Raw genomic sequence first — 22,325 nt, 5'->3', positions numbered from 1 at the left:
GTCCCCAAAAAATGACACCTCCAGCAACTTGCTAGGGCCCTGATTTAAGAATGACAGGGGAAAATGCCACTTAAAGTCAAAAGTTCTGTTTTATGCAGCACCTGGAGTTTTTTTAAGCCTCCAGTCCAATCACTAGCCAGCTTCAGCCATTTAGTTTATTAAATCTGACAAGATCCCAACCCAAGATAATGGCTCCATTAATTCCTCTGTCACAGTTGTCTTGTACTCATATATATTTGTCCCATCAGCTAGTTAGCCCTATAACTTGGTTTGATTTTCATACCCTCTCCAAGCATTGTTCCATTCTTTTGCGATAACTCATCATTCAGAAACTGCTTAATGCTTTGTATTCTCATCTTTTCTACAGTCTAAATAAAGCCAACTGTCTTCCTTAAGTATATGAAAAGGTTAAGATTCCTCAGACTTAGGAGGTTACTTTGCCTAGCACTGTCACCACAACAGTATCATCCTGCCTGTTGTGCAGGGCAGTATTTTGAGGATGGAATGTAATTTTTTAAAATTTTGTTATAACACATTTCTGCCCTACAATAAATCGCAACACACACAAAAACAATGTGTTTGGTGATTTATTTAACACACACTTTCTTCCTTACCATAGATTTTACTTGTCTGTACTGAACCAATTTTGCCACCTGCTGGCCAGCTCACATTCATTACAGACAAAATTCTTTACATTCTGATTATTTTTCTTCTGTGCTCTGCCTTCTGTTTTCCTTATCTAAAACAGGAATATATGGGCTTTGGAACAGTGAGGACTGCACCTACACTTTTCCCATTAAAAAGTCCACATTTCTCAAACTGTGCTATTTGGGATAAGAGTTAATTCTTGGGAAGAGGAAATGATATCATTAAAATGTTACCTATCTGTGGTAACTATCAGTGTATATAGAGACTTGGATTTTTCAGTCAAATTAATATAAAAGAGCTGTATTGTACTGCTTCGCTTCCTTGGCAGAGGGACAGAAATGGCTTGCTGGAATGTAGACAGTAGCAATAGAAATCTGCAGTTGATCAGCTTCCTAAATTTTAGGAATCTAAAGGCAGCCCCTAGATACCGAGATCTACAAATACCTTGTTTTAATATCCTCACTCAAAATATTTCTAGAAATTATGAACCCATTTATAGCCCTTTCCATCGTTAGTAGTTTCTCCCTCTACAGTTACCCTCCATCTCTTGTCCTGAAGGGACTTTTCAGTGCAGAAAGCTCCTCTTAGGCTACGTCTACACTACAGACCTTACAGTGGTGCCGCTGTAAGGTCTCCTATGTAGCCCCTCTATGCTGGGGGGAGAGCTCTCCCGCCAGCATAATTAAACCATCTCCAATAAACAGTGGTAGCTGTGTCAGCAGGAGAGCGTCTCCCACTAACACAGAACTGTCCACACCAGCGTTTTTGTTGAAACTTATATTGGTTAGAAGTGTGTTTCCTTTCGTACCCCTGACCGACAAACATTTTGCCGACAAAAGTGCTAGTGTAGACAAAGCCTTAGTGCAACTGCAGTTTACATTAGCCATAGAAACAGCTGCTTTTTTTTTTTAAATAAATGAAAAGTCATTCCAATAGCAAGACTAGCAGATCACCACAATTTAAGTCAATCTTAAAGGAATTTCTCCCTGTGTTAATAATCCAGCAGTAACACACAATGCAGCTCAAAATTTTTGAGATGCTGAAGTTCCCTTGTTATCTATGCTGGAATGACACTGCCATTAGACCATTGACCATTAGAGTGGGCAGTAAGATGCTGATTTTTCACCTCAAAATTATATGCATCTTCAGCCCACTATCTGTTAGCAACAGAGCTCCCCTCACCCAATTGCCAAGGACATAAAAAATACTGAAGTTTGACAAATACAACTTGCCTGTGGCTAGTGAGTTTTTTCTGCAAGGATTACTTTTCACTCACCTACAAGACAGGAAAACAGGTTGGAAAGATCTCAATTGTTATAAAACCACTGTAATTCAGTTGCTACTTTGCAGAGCACTGCTGTGCTAGTGATGAGAAAAAACAAAATCCTGGGTAAGTCCTACAATTGGTGTATACAGTGTAGTTGTAGCTTGTTGGTTCCAGGATATTAGGGAGACAAGGTAGGTGAGGTAATATTTTATGGGATCAACTTCTGTTGGAGAGAGACTAGCTTTCGAACCATTCAGAGTCTTTTCTTCAGGTCTGGGAAAGATACTCAGAGCAGGTCTTCACTAGCAACGTTAAAGCGCTGCCGGTGGCCTGTGTAGTCGCGGCATAGCACCGGGCGAGAGCTCTCCCAGTGCTATTAAAACCCCCCACCTCCACCAGGGGAACAGCTGCAGCGCTAGTGCACTGTCTACGCTGGCACTTTACAGCACTGAAACTTGCAGCGCTCAGGGGGTGTTTTTCACACCCCTGAGCGAGAAAGTTGCAGCGCTGTAAAGTGCAGTGCAGACAAGCCCTCCGCGTCACAGCTAAATGCAGGGTGGAACAGTTTGTTTAGCATAAGTAGTTAGGGCTGATTCTAAGGGACCATTCAAGATAGAGTGGTCTGTTAACACCTCTGCAGTCATAGGACAAAACTAGGGTGTTAGTGGGTTACAGATTGTTGTAATAAGCCAGGGGTGGCCTAACCCTCCCAGCTGCATACAATTCATTTTCAGAAGTACAAGAGCCAGGTGTGCCTGCTGGGGCTAGGAGCTAAGGGCTACTGCCCTGTGGTGGGGTTTGGGGCCTTGCGCAGGGCAGAAGCCCTGAGCCCCAGCAGGCGCCTCCTATGGGACAGAAGCCCCTAGCTCCCCCGAAGTGTGGTAGACAGATGTGGGGGGGCTTAGGGGGTTCACGAGCAACACTAACTGTAAAAGAGTCGCATATGGCTCATGAGCCACGGTTGGGCCATCCCCATAATAAACCATAAATCCACTGTCTCTATTCAGTCCCTGATTTTTAGTGTCTAGCAATTGGTGCTTAGTTTTTGGAAATCACTCTTAATCTATACCAATCTACAGCAATACAAGTAAAAATAAATATTAGACTTGGAAATTAATCTCTCTCTACACATTTGGTATTTGGATACCTGGAACTATATCTATCTAACAATGGTACTAAATAGTTAATGAACATTTTCATAAGAAAAAGTTATTTTAAAACAAGAAAATTGTGTCAAGAACTTAATTTTCAGCCACTGATAGCTGTATGGGGTTCATCTAGTCTACAGCTGATGCCGAAGGGTTAAAAAAGACTAATTCAAAACCATATGGTATACTGATGTTAGGTGAGAGCAGTAGGAGAGAGTCCAAAATGAATTATATTTAGAATCCAAATTAGGATTGTATTTTTTGTTCTATATGGGAGATATCAAATTGATCCCTTATGTTAATAAAAATAGGGAAAAGGTTGGACTGTCCACTACGGTAAAAAGCCTGCGGCAGCCAATTTCTTTGTATTACTATACCTAAAATGAAATAGAATCACAGGAATTTAACATACTTTCCATCTGGTTTCATCTGTGTATGCAAAGTTGCCATCCAAAGATTTAATGACTGTGTGTCCATGGTCCTTATGACAAGGTAGCTCTATAGCTGAAACAAAAAGTATTTCAATGTTAACAAAATCCACTTATCACAAACTAGCATTATTTTGATTAACAAGTCAGCGCTCTTAGCATAAACAAATTGTTACTGGGGCAGCGTTGCTAATTAAGTGACTCGTTTTGGCAGCCTTTTTTAATAAGATGTTTTATTGGAATGCTACTAATCTGTACCTGGAAGTCACATAGCATCATCTCCCATCTTGATTACTGAAATTTTCTTCCCTTACTTCACTCCTTCCCAATCTGTCCAAGATGCAGCTTCCAGATTATCTTCCTGATTGATCAGAGTGAATTTACTGCCCTCTTTGAATTCCTTCACTGGTTCTCCAATTAACCACCACATCAAGTTTAAACTACTTGTTTGTACCTTTCAAAGCCCTTCACAAAGTCCTTACCTACATTTCAGACCTCATCCCCTAACTCAAACCCTCCACCAACTAACTATACCAGTTTCAATACCTTGTTAATCTCCTCCATCTATGTGCATTTGACCATGCCACCCCTCTGCATGAAATACTTCCCGCAATCCTAAATTTGTCAAACTACAATTCTGTCTTCATGTAATCCCAAAAAAGTATAGTCCAGTGGATAAAAAGTTGGACTGGAAGTCTGATTTGGATTCAAGTCCCAGCTCTGCAAGGACCTTGGGCAAATCATTTAACCTCTATGCTTCAGTTTCCCTATCTGCAGTATGGTCATGATACTGATCCAGATTTATGAAGTAATTTCAAATCTTCAGATAAAAAGAATGATAAGATCAAAGCATTATTAAAAAACTACTACTTCAAGGACCTTAACTGAGTTTATACAGTAATTAATAAAACTACTAATACAGTGAAACCCTGCTATAACGCGATAACTGAGGTTAAAAAAAACTCGATCGTGATAAATCCGGTGTTGCTTTATAGCGGGGTCACGAAAATTTACCATTTCAAGCCGGTCAGTTTACGTCTTGTAAAAAAAACAAAACACAACGGTTATCCCAGCGTGTTTTAAACACAAAAGTAGTCATTTAATTACATATACATGAAAGAAACATGAAATCGACTATACTAATAATTGCGCAGAGCGCAAAGTCAATCTGGTTGCATGACTCCATAATTTTAAATTTCATGACTTCTTAAAAAAAGCTATCTAGTGTGGTCTGTTTATTTGCCGCAGACTGTTGGCTTCTAGCAAAGTCAAGAATGCTTCTGAGTTGGAGGATTTTGACGCTGTCCACGACTTAAGTTTCCAGCCACCTCAAACTGGCTTCTAGGTGCTTTACTTCCTCGGACATTTTTGGTGGGGAAGTTGAGGTGCCATCATCAGTGCCACTGGTTTCGGGCTCTGATGGTGCAGCTTCATTCTTCCCGCTGACATCTGCAACAATTTCGTCATCTGAGATGTGTTCATATATGGGGCAGATGTCATCTGCTGAAAACCAGTTGAGGATATCATGATGACTGTGCTCATATTCTCTGAGTACTTCTTCAGCGAATCTTGTAAATTCAGGCTCGTCGTTGTTACCATCATTGTGTGTAGATGACGGAAAAGCTGGACCAAGATCCTTTATCCAGCACTGTTCAATGCAATGTGTAGAGATAGCATCCCAGGCTTTCCTGCCAAGGTGACAGACTTCTTTCAAGTTGAGTGACGCCAGTGATGTGTCGGAGGAGTTGTTATCCGCTACCATCCGCGTGATCATTTTGTGACAATAGTTTTGCTTAAATACCGATATGATGCCTTGGTCCAGTGGCTGGATTTCTGATGTAGTGTTCTTCGGGAGATAAGAGACTTTAATCTTGCCATCACGACTGACAAGATTTTCTGCTAGGGGGTGGGCAAGGAAATTATCTAGCAGGAGGAGAGCTTTTTGCTCCTGCTTGAGTTTTCACAAATGAGCCCCAACGGCTGGCACGAAAGTTTTATGGAACCAGTCTTCAAATATGGAGCTATTCATCCATGCATTCTTGCTGTTGGTGTATTCAAAGGGAAGGGCCTTCATATTAACATGATGAAAACATCTGGGAGACTTCGCTTTTCCGATCATCTGAGATCTGACTTTGTGGCTGCCAAACTTGTTGACGCAAAACAAGAGAGTGACTTGGTCCTTCCTCTGCAAGCCTTCTCATTTGTGACTATCAGTCCTGGTTGCGAGGGTGCGAACGGGTAACATTTTAAAGAATAAACCAGTCTCATCGCAGTTGTAAACTTGATCGGCTGTATAGCAACCTTCCTCCAGCAACTTTTTAAGCTCAATTGGGTAGGAATCAGCAGCCTCTTTATCAGCTGAGCAGATTTCCCCAGACACAAGAACTTGGCTTATAGTGTGCCTTTTTTTGAATCTGTCCAGCCAGCCGTTACTCGCCTTACATTTGGATTAATTTCCATTGATAAGGCGATCAGATTTCTCTGCTTGACCTTTCAGAATAGGGCCAGAAATGGGAACTCCTTCTGAGCGAGCATGGACAAACCATTGGTACAAGACTGAATCTAGGCTTTCATCGTTAGCAAACTTGACCTTTTTATGCTGTAAACCAGTTTCCTCTTCAAGAATGCAGGGTAGGTTACAGAGCTTTTCTTTTTTCCACCCTCGCAGAGTGGTCTCGCTAATTCCTAGATCTCTAGCAAGTTAAGTTTGTTGTTTGCCCTTCTTTAGTTGATCCAGGGCATACAATTTCTCTTGGACAGAAAACGACTTGCGTTTGCAAACTGGCGTATCCATAACGGTAAAATATTTTTTAAAATATAGGAAATTAATAACAAGTTCATAGGCAAACAGCATACAACCCGAGAACGAAGTGCAATGGGCCTGCAATGGCCACGAGTCACTTTATTCTATAAGACAATCTAAGTTAAGGCCTCAAATTGCTATAATCTATTAAAACAACACAAAATATATGGTGCATCTATTCAGTGGGTCTCAAACTTTTTTTACTGGTGACCCCTTTCACATCACAAGCCTCGCTGTGCAACCCCCCAATAAATTAAAACACACTGTTTAAATATATTTAACACCATTATAAATGCTGGAGGCAAGCGGGGTTTGGGGAGGAGGTTGTCAGCTTGTGACCCCCCCATGTGATGACCTTGCGACCTCCTGTTTGAGAACCCCTGATCTAAAGGGTGCTACTTTTTTAATTATATACAGAATCAGGAGGAAAATATTTAACTGTTGGGGCCAACTCAAGCTTTGTAACAATATGTACTGCATTAAGTAGCTATTATTTTCAGTCTTTACAATGGAGTGATTTACATTTTCCCAAATATCAGTACTTTCAGTTTCTGTTGTGCAGAAAAGCTTTTACCTTAATTACTTTCAGTTTAGCTAGCAAATGCAGAGAATATTTTCTTCTGGACTAGTTCATTCAAAGTTGAGAAACTGAATGGGAACTGACAAGCAGAAAAGCTTGTTTTTCTCTTCCGCTCTATAAATAAAAACCAGCTGGGAAAGGGGGAGATCTACTCATTGTAAAAACCTGGACAATAGGCCAGATTTTCAAAGGTATTTAGGCCTAAAGATACAGATAGGGGCTTAATGGGATTTCAAAAGTACCTAAACAGATTGGGCATACAGCAACCATTGATTTCATTGGCTGTTAATTTCAATGGGCATTATGTTCCTACCTAGTCCTTAGGCACTTCTGAAAATCCCACTGTGCCTCTATCTGCATCTTTAGGTGCCTAAATACCTTTGAAAATCTGGCCCACAGTGATAACAAACTTCCTGTGTTTAATAAAATCAGTTCTAAATGATTTTACATTTTTACACAGTTTGGTAAACTTTATACATCCAGCACATTTACAGTAGTTTTATTTAACTAAAAACATTTTAATGTTTTTTAAGTTAAAATTCCATCCAAATGCACTTTGATACAAAGAATATAGAAATTAGCTTTTCATTTTCTAACAAAAATACAATAATTAAGAAACTGATATATAGGTTAAGCTAAATAATTTCAAGATGTATAGATGCAGTTTATCCTCCTGTTTAGCAAAAGTATAAAATTTAGTGTAAAAAGTGATATTTGATTGCAAATTAGCATGTTTAAATGGTTATACTAATCAACGAGACTGAACCTTTCTCTAGGAAAGTAACTTAGAAGTGCAAATACCTAGGTCTTATACAGCATTTATTAGTAGATCTCAAAACACTTGACAAAGGATGTAACCATCATTCTCCCCATTTTACAGATATGAGGTACCCAAGGTCACCTAGCAGACCAGTGACTGAGCTGGGAATAGAACCCAGGTCTCATAAATCCAAGTCCAGTCCCAAATGTAAAACAAAATTAAAATCTGTAATTTATGTCAAGATTTCCTGCTTGCTGATTTAAATAAAGATTAGAGTTGGTGATGTTATTTTGATTTAAATCATCCACCCTTATTTCATCTCCTTTAGTCACAAGATTCACTAATTACAACTACATAGTGCTATCCACTCTCTTATGCAAGGGATTATCCCCTTAGCCAGTCACCAATGTTTCCAACATGGCCAGAGGAGTTATTACAGAGCAATGTAAGGCTTTCCTCCCACTTCCCTGCTCAGAAAAGAAGGGATGAATTACAATCCAATTTCCCACATGATAATGTAGGTAAACACATCCATTGGTAGTTTTTATATGATTAGTGCCCTACCAAATTCACGGCCATGAAAAATGCATCACGGGCCGTGAAATCTGGTCTCCCCCCATTAAATCTGGTCTTTTGTGTGCTTTTACTCTCTAGTATACAGATTTTACGGGGAGACCAGCATTTCTCAAATTGGGGGTCCTGACCCTAAAGGCAGTTGCAGGGGGGTTACAAGGTCATTTTGGGGGGTTGCAGTATTGCCACCATACTTCTGCACTGACTTAAGAGCTGGGCGGCAGGAGTGCGGCAGCTGTTGGCCAGGCGCCCAACTCTGAAGGCAGTGCCCCACCAGCAGCAGCGCAGTAGAGAGGGTGGCAGTACCATACCATGCCACCCTTACTTCTGCGCTGTTGCCTTCAGAGCTGGGTGGCCAGAGAGTGGTGGCTGCTGACTGAGGGCCCATCTCTGCAGGCAGCAGCACAGAAGTAAGAGTGACAATATCATACCAGGCCATCCTTACTCCTGTGCTGCTGCTGGCAGCTGCTCTGCCTTCAGAGCTGGGCTCCCGGCCAGCAGCCACCACTCTCCAGCTGCCCAGCTCTGAAGGCAGTACCACCACCAGCAGCAGCGCAGAAGTAAGGGTAGCAGTACCACAACCCCCCCTCCAATAACCTTGCAAACCCCCACCCTCCCCAACTCTTTTTTGGGTCATGACGCCTACAGTTACCACACTGTGAAATTTCAGGATTTAAATAGATGAAATCATGAAATTTATGATTTTTAAAATCCCATGACTGTGAAATTGACCAAAATAGACCATGAATTTGGTAGGGCCCTATATATAAGGAATGATTTTGTGCAGAAACTTTGTTGGTCAAGGATTACTGAATTCCAAAATTTTTTGGACTTCCCCTCCTCCCCTCACCAAAAACAATTTATATATGACACAAATTAGTATAAAAATATTTACTGTGCTCAGGAAAAAAAAACAAAAGGCACAAATATTTAAATTAAGCCTACTTGACACAGGCAGAATGGACAATAGCAACAATGCTATTCTTCCCCTCCCTACCTGCTGTAAGCTCATACTACAACTCATCAATATGATCTGCCCAAGGATTTCTTGTAACAAACATGCTGATGACAGCAACTACCTAGTCAATAACCCAGGGTAAGTAAAAATCACTAATCTTATCTACTTTATTTCACAGATATACAAAACTGAAGAAATCCAACATAACGGGGTTGCTTGGTGTCTGGAAGATGTGACATACTGTATATGTATTACAAAGCACTTAAAATGGTTTTAAATATTTTTCTCTATTTAAAAAAATAGAAATCCCATTAATTTCTAATGGTCTCTTACCTTTGCTATACTCTTTAGATATGTGATAGCTATTTTCCTGGCCTCCTCCTATGTATTTTGTTTTATGACAGGAATCAGCATCCCCTCCCTCATGAGGCCGTTTACTCCCATGTTTACTATATTCTTCAGATGGAGGATCATCTGTACAATGAAATTCTTTTTTCTCCCATGTCTTATTAGCCTCAGAGCCAGCAGCCTTCTGGATATTAGGATCTAAATATTCAATAAACCCCTCAGATTTCTTTGTATGTTTCTTCTTTTTCTTCTTCTTTTTCTTATGTTTGTGGATGTCAGAATCAGAGCAGGCCCCAGAGAAGTCTGAATCCTGGTGATGTCTGAAAAAAACGTAGAAGTGAATAAGAAAACAAATGTGATGCTTATACTATTGTTACAAACGTATTACGCTTTATTTATACATATGCAATCTGGCTGGCCAAAGCTCAAAATAAAGAGCACATCTTATTTTCTTAACAGCTGTGCTACTGTTTCTCTACTCCAGCATCTGTGCTGCTCTGCTGAAAACAGTGGAATACTCAATACATCAGGTAATGCACTTTGCATAACAGATCAGCTGCGGAGGGGATAACTGGATTGCAGTGCCTGCTCCCTGTATTGTTTCACAGGGTCAGGCAGCAGGGGTAGTAGTGTTAGAGCTAGAGCCCAATTTGCAGCAAGGGAATGGGAGGAATCAGAAGTGTAGATTGATTAACTGGGCTGGCTGGAGAAAAGTGCAGGAGCCAAGCCCCAGGGTTTGGAGAGGAACCACCTGGTGATCAAAGCAAAAACTATCCTCAAATCTAATCACTGTTGAACGTAATCATCCACCAATTTTAAGTCAACAAATAGATTCCAACAATGAACCATAGTAATGTGTGGGGTGGGTGGGAGATGGGAATGAAAAGAATGTCAAGACAACAGAATAAATTAACATTGCTGTGGAATGCAGTGACTGTTGCCATAGAATTTGGTCCCATTGTGCGATATATATAACCATGGCCCTGTGTGCTCTAACACTCGAAATACACTAGTTGCTGGCAACCAAGGTATCCATAGGTCACTTTCACACAATATGAAATAAGGAACTATATAACAGAGTGCAACTCATCAAAGTAGTACATTTTCTTCACTCCCAGCCATAATCATGGAGTTCAGTCCATCAGGTGATTCAACTGGTCCATCTTTGAGTTTTATAATATTTAAAATCAAATGATAAATAATTAGCAATTAAGAATAAATATGGAAGTGGACCTAAAACACGAGGCTGTCAGTAGAAGGGTCAGAACATGATGTAATTCATCTGCTCTGACAGGAAGCATTATCATATAGTTTAGTTAAGTTGCAAACACAAGAAAACCAGTGCTGTACTCCCTTAAATTAGCAATAAGCTTCACACAGATCACTTAGGAAGAAAAACTAATTTTCTACCTTGTTTTCATAACACATACTTCTGTACTGTAGGAATTCTAAGCAATTTTAAATCCCACCTTTTTGAAGTTTCACTTGTGATTCTGACTTTTTGGGGGGCCTCTGAACAAACTCTCAGGCTTCTTATTTCACAAAGCCTAAGTAAAGTTATGACTTGCTATAAGTTTCCTTTTCTGCAATAAAAACCAACAGAGGATATTACTGGTTTCCGTGGGAGACAGAACGGGTTTCAGGCCTGCAGATGAGTGTAGTTGGGGGGCCGTAGGATAAAGGTGGCTTCCTGTGCTGACTGGGATTGCTGCCCTGTGCAAGGAAGAATCCCAGTGCAACCATGAGCTCTCTCATGGAGGGGGAAGAGATTCTTCTTGGACAGGGTTTGCTAAGACTAGTGGAGTCCAGGTGGAGGACCTCTGGATCAACTCAAGGGTTCAGAAGAAGGAAGAGGGAAAGCATTAGTATTTCCCTGCCTTCTCTACCTTACTGTCATGCTGTACTTCACTGCACCTGCACTCCCCTCTAACAAAAATACAGGTGGTTTTGTTGGATAGGGAAGGCAGAGAAACACTAGTGTCTCTCCAAATCTCCTTTTCCTATACACATAAACTGGTCCTTTGCACTGCACACCCATCTAGACTTGTGACAGGACACATACAGCTTCCATTCAGTTAAAAGAAGAGCTACATGACTCCACCTCTCTCTTCCAGGCTACCATTTGGTGCAAACAAATTTAGCGCATCTCTACTTTGGGAGGAAAAGTTATGTCATGGCCTGCCTACCCAAGTTTGACCATAGCCTGTTTTGAAAAGTGTGCAATAAACTTAGTCAGGGTCTGTTTGCAGATGATTATAACATGATTTGTTTCATCTTGTTCCAAAGCTCTCACACAACTCAACAACATGGTTTGATCCCATCTATGCAACACACATCAAACTAACATGATTTCCCCTGACAGATTTTACAGTGCAATGGGCTCAGAAGCAATGGAAAAAAGGGGAAGAGCAGGGAAACAGCCAGAGATAAATTAGAAAGAGGAGTTTGTTTAGAACATTGCAAATAAAAGTTTCTCTTGCTTACCTATCATCTTTCTCTCGGTGTTTATCTTTGGACTTCTTTTTTTTCTTTGACTTCTTGTGTTTTTTCACTTTTTGCTCGTCCGTTGGCTCACTCTGCAAACTCCTTCTCTGTTTCTTTTCCATATCACTGTCACTACCTTCTAGACTAGCACATTTTCTTTTTCTGTCTTTTAGATATTCATATTTGTGGCAAGACGTCTCAAAACTTGAACTGTTTTCTTCAGACATGGATGCACATTTTTCATGGGAATATTTTTCAGAGTGCTGAGAGGGAGCTGAGCAATTATACAAGTCTATTTTGGAGCTGCCGAAATGATGTTTCTCTCTCTCTTTAGCTACTGGTTCATGATTCCATCTGCTTGTGTAATAATAATCCCTATATGACCTACTGTTGTAAACCTGACTTGATTTGTCATAGTCTCTGTCCCCATGAAAGAATTTTCTGTCTCTACCATCTCTTGCTGCATAAGAAGGATAATCATTGTAATATCTGCACTTGTCCCATCTCCTTGGCATATCTTGGTAATATCTTTCCCTACTCCAAGATCTTTCCCTTTTAGAATGGTAATATCTACTCCTCTCCTGATCAGTTTTCCCTCTACTTCGGGATCTATAATGGGTGTATTTTCCTAAACTTCTGCCATTATCAGGGCTGATTCTTTCACTATGCATAAGTTTGTACTTATTTCCATTGCAGTGCTCCAGCTTATAGCGATCTTGCTTCATACTCTCCTTGCTGTAGGATTGCCTTTTTTTGGAATAATCATCATCTGGTTTGCTTTTGGTTTGCTTCTCCTGCTCTTCACTTTCAGAGCGCTCTCTTTTAGTACGGTAATGCCCTTTGTCAATTTTTTTGGGGGTGCAATTTTTTTCCTTAATTGGAGAATGAGACTTAAATTTTTGCCTATCCTTATTTTCTTCACATATTTCATTACCATCCAGTCCATCGTTTTCTTTAGAATGACTCTCTAAAACTTTATCCAACCTTGTAGCAGAAGAGTCATTAGTAGGTGGTACATCTGTGTAATTATTAGCACTCTCCTTTGTTTCTTGGCATTTATCTATAATGTTTAGAGCTGCAAGTTTTTTAGAACTACATTCACTGTCAGACTTTATGAAGGGGCTTTGCCCCAATTTCTCTGCAGTCTCAGCAGACCCTCTGATGTGCAGAGGACTCTCCTTCAAAGTCATTTTTACCTCTTGTGTTCCTCTTATCTTATCTGCATAATCCTTAGGATCACACTGTTTAGAGAATTCATCATCAATTCCCAGGGATATTTTCGTAGTGTTACACTGACCACTGATATCAGAATGTGCATGATCAGTTTTTGATACAATACTTTCGGCAATTTCTTCTTTGGTAGAAATGGTCTCAGGATCTGATGTAGTAAAGGGATTCTGGACATTGCAGCTAAGGTTAGCGGGAACTTTACTAGACTTCTCATAGGAAACAGTATTGTTGCCACTGACTAAAGTTTCTACAGGACCATCATTTTCAGAAATTTTTTCAAGTCCAGTTGCACTGCACAAAATAGAAATATATTTGTGACTTTCATCAGAAATAAGAAATAATCTACATGACGATTGTTAAGAGTAAAAATCCTTTTCATCAGTAAACATCTGACTCCTGGAAAACTCTGAAAGACATTCTGTTTAGAAACACATCTACTTATAATATATTCCCTCCTCATGGGGAATCTCTTTTGCTTGCTTTTCTATGTGCAACACTTCAGGAGCACCTACCCTGTCAGTTCTCCTACTTCCCCCTCCATCTATCTGCTGCGATGACTCATGACCATACTCGCTATGGTTGCCCTTCCCCACAATAAAAACGTTGTAATAGTGAGTTTCCCTCTCCCTCCCTCCCGAGGCAAGGGAAGGCAGGTGGCAGGAATTTACACTCACCTGGTCAGTGTCCTAGCAGAGCAGCTGGGATTACTCCTAATGAGCTGCCCATATTTTAGAAGTGTGGTAGACCGAAAAATACTTATACCCACACTAATAAATAGATATCGTGTTCATGCATGCATCCCTAGGAGTGAAAAAAAGGGGAAGAGGAATATAGAAAATATAGACAATACAACAGAATGGTTTCTACATAGAATGTTTTTCCAAAGTTTTCCATGAGGCATCAACAGGTTTTTAATATTAGAAGAATAGGCACAATGCCAAACATAAGTTCTGTTCTCACTACCATTAGTTTTGGTATGGTATGGTATGGTATTCCTTCAGTGATCTAAATCTTTCCATTTAAGTATTATTAATAGTTAGTATACCCATAATAAAATTTGTATGGAATCTTAATTTGGACAAAGTGTATTTTACCTTATTTCCTCTGACAAGCTTTTCAACTGGTTATATCGGAAAGACTCTAATATTCTATCTTCAGGAACTGGTGGCAAAGCTGTAGGTATTATCTACAATTAAAAGGTATGAGTTAAAACAGACAGAATGATAGCAATCATACAAACTTACGTAGCATCTCAGCCTAAAAAGTCCTAGAGCACTTTCCAATCATAATCGGACATACGAACTATACACATGGATCACTGTAGGCACTGCACCCTAACATTCAATATTGCAAGCATTAACAGCACACAACAATACTACATCACCAATTTAGAAAAAGAAAAAGTAAGTACAACACTACACACTTTAAACTGTAGGGGAATTAAGACAGGCAGAATACAACTGTCAGATGAAATCTGGACAACATACCAGAAACAGCACTCCTCTTATAAAGAGTGACATAGGCTCATTGATGGTCAGCACCACAGGTTTTGTCTCATCTGACAGACTGCACACCTAACACCACAATGCCCCCCAACATGCACTGGGACAACACCACTGAGCACCTTACTACCTCAAAGTTTTACATCAACATCAGCCTTAATAAAAAAGCAGTGTGGTTTTGTAGACCCAGATCCTAAGCCCGACTTGCTATACAGACTCAGGTAAATCACTTAACCTCTCCATGTTTCAGTTTCCCCATTTTACCAGATGGAATTATAGCCAGGTATTTATCACACCTACCTCTCTGGTACCTGAGCACAACATAATGCTTACTGTACCCACCTCAGAAGAATAGTTCGTGTTTGCAAAACATTACATAAATGCTAAATATTTTTAAGACACCACTGAGAGATGCATCCTCTCTCCATCTTACAGATATAGAAATGAGATTAGCAAGTTTTGATTCAGCTCAACCCTGCTTAGCATGCAAGATCTAAGGGACTGCAGCACAAAGTGCTATGACGACAGCCTGTGTTGTATATTTTCCTCTGAACTTTGCCTGAATGAGGAACATTTTAATATTGAACACATCACAGTCATATTTATAATCTGCCACGAAGAGACACATTCTAGAACAAACAAATATAAAACTCACTTTTCCATGCAATCCATTCACTTTAGAAAATGGAATTTCTGTAGATTTAACAGGCTTGACTTGGCAAGTGGATTCTTCAAATTTCAATCCATTTTCTTCAGGATCACTATCTATACTAATAGCACCATTAACTGTAACATTTTTTGGCAGTTCATGCTGGGATACAGCCTCTTCAGCATCTTGACAGGAAGAACAAGAGTTCTGTAATGTACTAACTACATTTCCAATCAAAATTCCATTAAAAGATTTTGAGTGGCCATTCTCCTTAACTAATCCCTTCGACTCCTCATCAGATTCTTCTGAAGATTCTGCACCGTAAGGGACCAACGTACTAGAGTTTAGTTTAGACTTGCCATTCATTAATGGCTTAGAACAAGAGTCACTAGGAGCTGTTTGTTTAGATACTTTAGTAGCAACTGACATTGTAGGTGCATTTGAGGTAGACTTTACTGCAGAGGAATTCGTAATCGTGGACGAAGGAACAGGTTTGCTGAGATTCTCCAAAGAATTATGAAGGTTGGGCTGAGACAGAGTTTGGCGAGTAGGCAATTTGTTATTGTGAATACTGATAGTGATTTTCTGTTTTTTCGAAGGGTCAGGAATAATGGGTCTGTTAATTGTCCAATTTTGAATGGAAGTTGAAGGTGGAGCTGAAGCTGGTCTGTTTAGGGTAACATTGCTAGCACTTGCCACAGAACTGCTTGGAGTTTCTTTCAGTGATCCAGTTCCATTTAAATGACTGGAATTCTGTAATTACAAAGAAATCACTATGAAAATGTGTGCATGTGGATAGACAGCATTTAATATCCCAAGACATAATGGGCTTACTTGATATTTCTACAAACTGCCCCAGTGACTAAGCAGAAAACACCCCTATGTGAGTTATATATAAAAATCTTGCCAGTAGTTGAGTGTTCACATTTTGTTCACAGATTTTCAGTGTTCACATTTTGTTTTGTTTTTTAAAAAGCTAACACCAACTGCAATCCTTTGCTGATTGCAAGATACAAAACAAAAATCCCAAACAAAAAACCCTATTATATGCAAACCTTAGAACATTTGCACAATACTAATAACTGAGAACAAGCCAGTCTGGTTTCACCAGTGCAAAAGAAGAAACAGCATAAATAAAATAAAATAAAACTGGATTTTTAAAATTATTTCAGTTTTAATAAATTCAAATATTATTTAAAGTAAATATTTTGACAGTGTGCTTTTTTGAGTACTTTTGGCACCTAGTTTGAAGTTCAAAGCAATGGGGAAGTAATATTTGCACAGTTCAGCGTTTGTCTTTATTAAAGTGTTTCTAGCTGCTTAGGCTGCAGAAGGAGCACTGCGCACAGAGCAGTATTGTGGGGAAAGGAAATCTGAGATCCTGAACATTTATAAAAAATAAACAAAGGCTGTTTACAAAACTCCTGCTATCAAGTTGATGCCATTATCTACATATGAAGATTACCTTAATCATGTGAGGAGGAAGCTGTGGGCCAATAAAACCTGATGCCCCCTGCCTGCTATTAACCACCCGCTGACTGATAACTGGACGGGGAGAAGACTGTCCTGGTGTATGAATGGAATGGGGGTGTTCTCCTCCATTTTTCATATCATGGGACCTGAAGAAACAACAGATAATAAGTATTTCATTCATTCATATTTGTTCTTTTGCTTAGCCCAGGCTTTAGACACATCCCACAGTTAAATACTTCACAGAACTGTGTTTTTGGGTTTTTTTTTTAAAACAAACTTTAACCAAGGCTACAAATCGTAAGTTAGATAACAGACCTCCTATTATATTTTCCCAACCCCAAGCCGCAACTCAACTTCACAACACCCATCACCTCAATCTCCCACCCTTGAAGTCAACCAATTACGCAGCATTGGATCCAGAAGACGCAAAATGCTCCACCTACACAAGCAGCACTTCACTCTGTAGGTAACTCTTTCAGTGGTGGGTGTCGGAAGACAGACATTTAACTTACACGAGCAAAAAGACAGGCACGGAAGGACAACTTCTACAGCTTTAAACTATAAGTGGAGTTTTAGGGTAGACAGAGATGAATTAACCAAATTGGATTTTTTCCCCAGGAGAGGAAAAACACAAATGGGAAAAAAAATTATGAAGGACAAGAAAGTAACTGAATCTTGAACGCATTTTGGTACTTGATATTACCTGATATAAAAGAGCACATAAGCTTGCTGATTAAGCACAGATCTGATGTCACTGTTGGACACAATAGAATCATTCATCTGGTACCACTGCCCATTACTGGCCTGCAAATAAGTCAATGACATATTTTAAATCAGTTACAACATCTGCTAGAAAAACACAGAAAACTAATCAACTGCAGAAGAATAAAGAGCACTCCAAAATATAGCCATTTTCATTAATGTACACAACTGATTTTTTTTTTTAAATTAAATCCCTTATCTACAGAGATTTGTTACCGCTAACATCCGTTAGTGAATGTTCCCCTTCACCAGTGCAGACTTTACTCTAGCAAGGGAACTGTTCTCAGAAACAGTTTTACTGTTTAGAGAGGACCTGTTATGCTAAAACACTGTCCCATCAAGGATCCACACAACAAATCACATATACTACAAGAATAAAGGGGCATTAAATAAAACTGGCAACAAATTTATAACTAATAGAAGTATAACAATCTGTGGAATTCATGTTCACAAGATATAGAGGCCAAGAGCTTAGGACAATTTGAAAAAGAAATCAAGATTTCTATCTACGTGAATACCTACAGATACAACAGACAGAATAAACATTTTTATAAGGGATATAAACCGTTCTGCTTCATAGCATAAGCCAACCCCACTGATAGGGGTCAGGAAGAGACTGGCGTTATGGGCAAGTTGTTTCACAGCTGTCCACTATATGTTCACAAATCCTATCACATAAACTATCACACCGTTTTATGGGTAATTAGCCAAAAGAACACTGCAACCTTATTAGTTCTGACAAGGGGCAGAATTAAGATTGCACTATACAAGTGGGATCTTTGTTGAGTGTGTGACTATGGAAGAGTCTTTTTACAGCCAGCCATGGAGAGCTGAAGCAAGAAATTATATTTTAGATTCAAGTTCAATTGTTCCTCATCAAAAAGGAAAGCAGAACTATAAAAGTCAGTCATGTCTTCGGGGGAAAAGGAACACATGATAAAACAAAACTAAAAGGATAAATATTCTGTGAAACTAGATAAAATTTTTGCTTAGCAAATACTCAAACTCTGCAAGAATGTTTATTTAAAAAATTACTGTAAGAGGAAGATTTTCAGAGAGTCTCTAACCAGGAGTATAACCATGTATGAAGCAAACAGAAGGGGCTAATTTACATCAGCATTTTACAGTGTTATAGGAAGGCAAGAGAGAGTTCTCGTCTACTTTAAACTGCTTTTGTTAATCTTATGCAAAACTACAGACACAGCAGTGGTACGATAAAGTAATGGAACCAGCGGAAGGAAGGACAAGAAACTCTCATTTAGAGCCAGGATCCTGAGCCAAAGGTTCAAAAGGAAACAGAGTGAAAGACACTGTTGGACCAGGATAACTGGTCCAGGACTACTGTGTGGAAGAGTTTTCTAGTCCAGAAAGTCTACTCATCTACCAAAGCATTTCTCTGTGCCACAATCTGAGATACTGGATGTTATAACATGAATGATTCTTAACTTATTAAAAACAATGAGGAGTCCTTGTGGCACCTCAGAGACTAACAAGTTTATTTGGGCATTTGCTTTCATGGGCTACATCCCACTTCATCAGATGCATGCAGAGTCTGACCACTTCTTAAACTTCACAGATCCTTTTGAATATATAACTGCTTAGTGCAGCAGCAGTTTAGGACCTCATCAGGAGAGGAAGTCACAGTGGTGACATGAACACATACAAGTTTGCAAAAACAATGAAAAAGTTTTAAAATGTTAAGTGACACATGCTTTAAAATCAGATTGCTCCAAGTATCATCTTGCCTTTTTTTATAATACTAGTCCAGAATTTGCTATACTAAAGCCCAGACCTCTAGCCATTTTAAATTTTCATTCTCTGAATTGAGACCAGACCAGTACAAGAAGGATAATGTAAGCTCTGAGTTGTTTTAGTTTTTTCAGAGGTTTGGGATGAGCAGGCTTGCATAAGGACACTGGGGATCCCAGAGAATAAAAGAAAGTTTATCAGAAAATAACTTGTGCTATAGCAGTGGTTCTCAAACTTTTATATTGGTGACCCCCTTCACACAGCAAGCCTTTGAGTGTGACCCCCCTTGTAAATTAAAAACACTTTTTTTTTTATATTTAGCACTATTATAAATCCTGGAGGTGAAGTGGGGTTCGGGGTGGAGGCTGCCAACTCACAACCCCCCCCCCCACATAATAACCTTGTGACCCCCCCATTTGAGAACCACCGTGCTACAGCATGGCTTTGAGTTGGATCCATAAAGCAAGAGGAAAAAAAAATTCATTCAACTTCCATCCATACAACTCTCATATACAAGAAACAAGGGGAAATTAATTAAAATTGGCAGATTCATAGTGGACAGAATAATTTTTTTTAAAAAAAGTACAACAATCTGTACAACTCATCAATTTCCTGGTTCAGAGCTAACATCCAGATTCCTCTGACAGATGTTGGTAGTGTGCGTTCAAGCAGGTCTCATTTACACTCATATGATGGAATGTGCTATAGGACAAAACACAGACTTGAACTCTTACTTAATACAACAGAAATAATTTCTTGCCCTATGTTTGTGGCTAAAGCATCCAGAAGGGGTCTACAGACCTTCCCTGTTGGCAGCTAATGCGACCATGATCACATGGTCAAAGAACCTCAAGATACTGCCCAAAGTCAACATAGACAACTACTCACTACTGATATAGTGAGAAATAAAGATTCAAGTCTCATAGTCCAGAGATCTGTTCTCAGGTGCAAAGGATGTCACATTTGAAGTAGTCAAGCCTACATTATCATGAAATATGCAATGGTTGCCTCTCTAGATAACAAGTAACTTGTATTGCTGAAGACTGTCTATAACCTAGTAACTTTTCATTGGGTGGTTTCAAACACTTGCAGGTGCTCTATAGTTTGTTAGGATGCCAGAGAAAAATGCTCAATGATGAGAAACCCACAATCTATGAATAGTTTCAGTGTCTTTGCCATAAAGGTGGGTGACTGGCTTATTACTGCAGGTTTCTCCAACTGCAACCAACTGCAAAGTAACAAAATACTCTAACCTGCTAAATTTCACTAACAGGGCTAGCAAGACTTATGACAACCTATGAAGCTGAAGAGTTCCAAAAGGGCTAGACATTAAATTAGTAATGCTGGTCCGGAAGTAAAACTGAAGATACTATCTGCAAGGCTGCTTTATGTTAACTTGAAATTTTCAGAAGAGGTCCTTCCACCCCACCCCGCCTTGCAAACAACAGGACAGCCTGCCCTATAGTGGGAGAGAATGAGGTGGTTTTGACCTTAGATTCCTAAGGTATTTGGTTTGGCAGAAATATTGGATTCTCGGGCTGGTTCTTGAAGCAATAGCAGGAAACTATCCAAAGAAATGGACAAAAGCAATTTTCTATTTTAGGGAGGAAACTCAATGGCACCTAGAGGAGTTGAATTTACAGAGGAGAATCATCTTCCACAATTCAGAAACCTCCTTAATAGTCTTACCGAGAATGGAGTCAAATAATTTATCAACAGGAAAGTGCAGGTTAGTGAGAATAAGATTTAGAGACAACATCAATTATCCCGTTACATAGCTATAAGTGCCTTATATAGTGATATTAAGGACAGACACCCTAACAAATTTTTTTCAGTCAAAAAAAAAAAAAAATCATCACAGTCAAACAACAAAGCAAAGACAGCAGAAATGAAAATACACTGAGAAAGTTAGTTGCGCCAGCTGCCTGATGGAACTTGTTAAACAATTTATTCTTTGAGGGCCTCCATGATTCCCATTTGAGGGATGGTGTCCTTATGCCTTAAGCATGCAGAATCCTCTTTAAAGCAGTGTCTTATGGGGCTGCAGGACTGCTTCCTTGTAACGGCACCCATTCAGCACACAAGACTATTCAACGAAGCATAGCCCCCAACTACCTCAGTGCTTTCTCTGCTGCCTCACAGCACAAGGGATGTATGCTGTGTCATCTGCCTTAACAAATCTTCGGCTGTACTCAGTTCAGTTTTTGTAAAGTTTCTTAGTTTGATAATTTTAGGAAATTTTTCCTCAGAGAGAAGTCATATTTTCAGCCCCAATGGCTCAGTCTGGTGCCAAGGTGATGCCCATCTCAGAGCCCTGCAGAGAGTTTAAGAGGTGCACTACATGCACCTCTATATTTCCCCAAATCAAGCACATCTGTTGCCCGACTTATTTGGGTGAAGCCCACTCTTCTGCTCCATGCTTAATCTATAAGGCCATTAACACTATATGCACACTGAGACAGGTACCTGAGACTTCAGGCTTACCTCCCTGGGGAAGCCATAAGATTCATACAGAGACCTCAAGGACCATGCGTCCACACACTTCCCAGATTGGCCAGACTCAGCAATAAAGCCAATTAATGAGCTAAGCTGCTGGCTTCAGCTTTGATATCTACCTGAGTCAGGGTATTAGCCTGGTATCCTCTAAGTCCATAACTCCATCCACTCAGAGCTGAAAAGCCTCAGCTTCTGTGGTGCTGCCTAGTTAGTTTTGCAAGGAAAATTGCTCAGATGGAAGGCTATTATAAACGAAAACTACTAAAGAAGAGTCCACCTTTAGAGCATCAAACATAGCTGTATGCAAGGATGTACTAGGATAAAACTTTTCCTGAAAAGGCAAAGCCCTTATTGCCAATCAAGGTTCTCCCAATTGTTCTGTACCTTAATAAGGATCAAGTCATGTATAGAAAAGGAAAAAAAAGCCATCTCTCATCCACGGTCTATCCCCACCCAGTGGTTTGATA

At 39.7% G+C, this 22,325-nt stretch overlaps 2 protein-coding genes across 4 annotated transcripts in view; one reads left to right on the top strand and one right to left on the bottom strand.

Annotated features, from left to right (window-relative positions):
• Positions 1–11,432, top strand: part of CYTH3 (cytohesin 3) — a 98,796-nt gene extending 87,364 nt beyond the window's left edge. The window contains exon 14 of the transcript XR_006284194.1: positions 9,344–11,432. The gene's annotated coding sequence lies outside the window, so the exon portion shown is untranslated. The remainder of the gene's footprint in view (positions 1–9,343) is intronic.
• Positions 1–22,325, bottom strand: part of USP42 (ubiquitin specific peptidase 42) — a 42,093-nt gene that overhangs the window by 2,017 nt on the left and 17,751 nt on the right. The window contains exons 11-18 of one of the 3 annotated variants that reach the window (XR_005227052.2): positions 17,555–17,655; positions 16,844–16,997; positions 15,385–16,131; positions 14,322–14,413; positions 11,998–13,518; positions 9,499–9,833; positions 3,476–3,567; positions 1,925–2,010 (exon numbers count right to left, since the gene is read on the bottom strand). Coding sequence is in view for 2 of the 3 variants with exons in the window: in XM_037910661.2 (XP_037766589.1) it covers positions 1,910–1,924; positions 3,476–3,567; positions 9,499–9,833; positions 11,998–13,518; positions 14,322–14,413; positions 15,385–16,131; positions 16,844–16,997; positions 17,555–17,655 (3,057 nt within the window). In the remaining variant the exon portion in view is untranslated. Of the gene's footprint in view, positions 1–1,880; positions 2,011–3,475; positions 3,568–9,498; positions 9,834–11,997; positions 13,519–14,321; positions 14,414–15,384; positions 16,132–16,843; positions 16,998–17,554; positions 17,656–22,325 lie in introns of all 3 variants that reach the window. The other 2 variants (XM_037910661.2, XM_037910660.2) reach the window with 2 other exon arrangements.

This window comes from Chelonia mydas, chromosome 10 (assembly GCF_015237465.2).
Source record: "Chelonia mydas isolate rCheMyd1 chromosome 10, rCheMyd1.pri.v2, whole genome shotgun sequence".
NCBI classification, from domain to species: domain Eukaryota; kingdom Metazoa; phylum Chordata; order Testudines; family Cheloniidae; genus Chelonia; species Chelonia mydas.
Note: the sequence above shows the minus strand (reverse complement) of the source record. Positions and strands in the feature narration are given on the sequence as shown.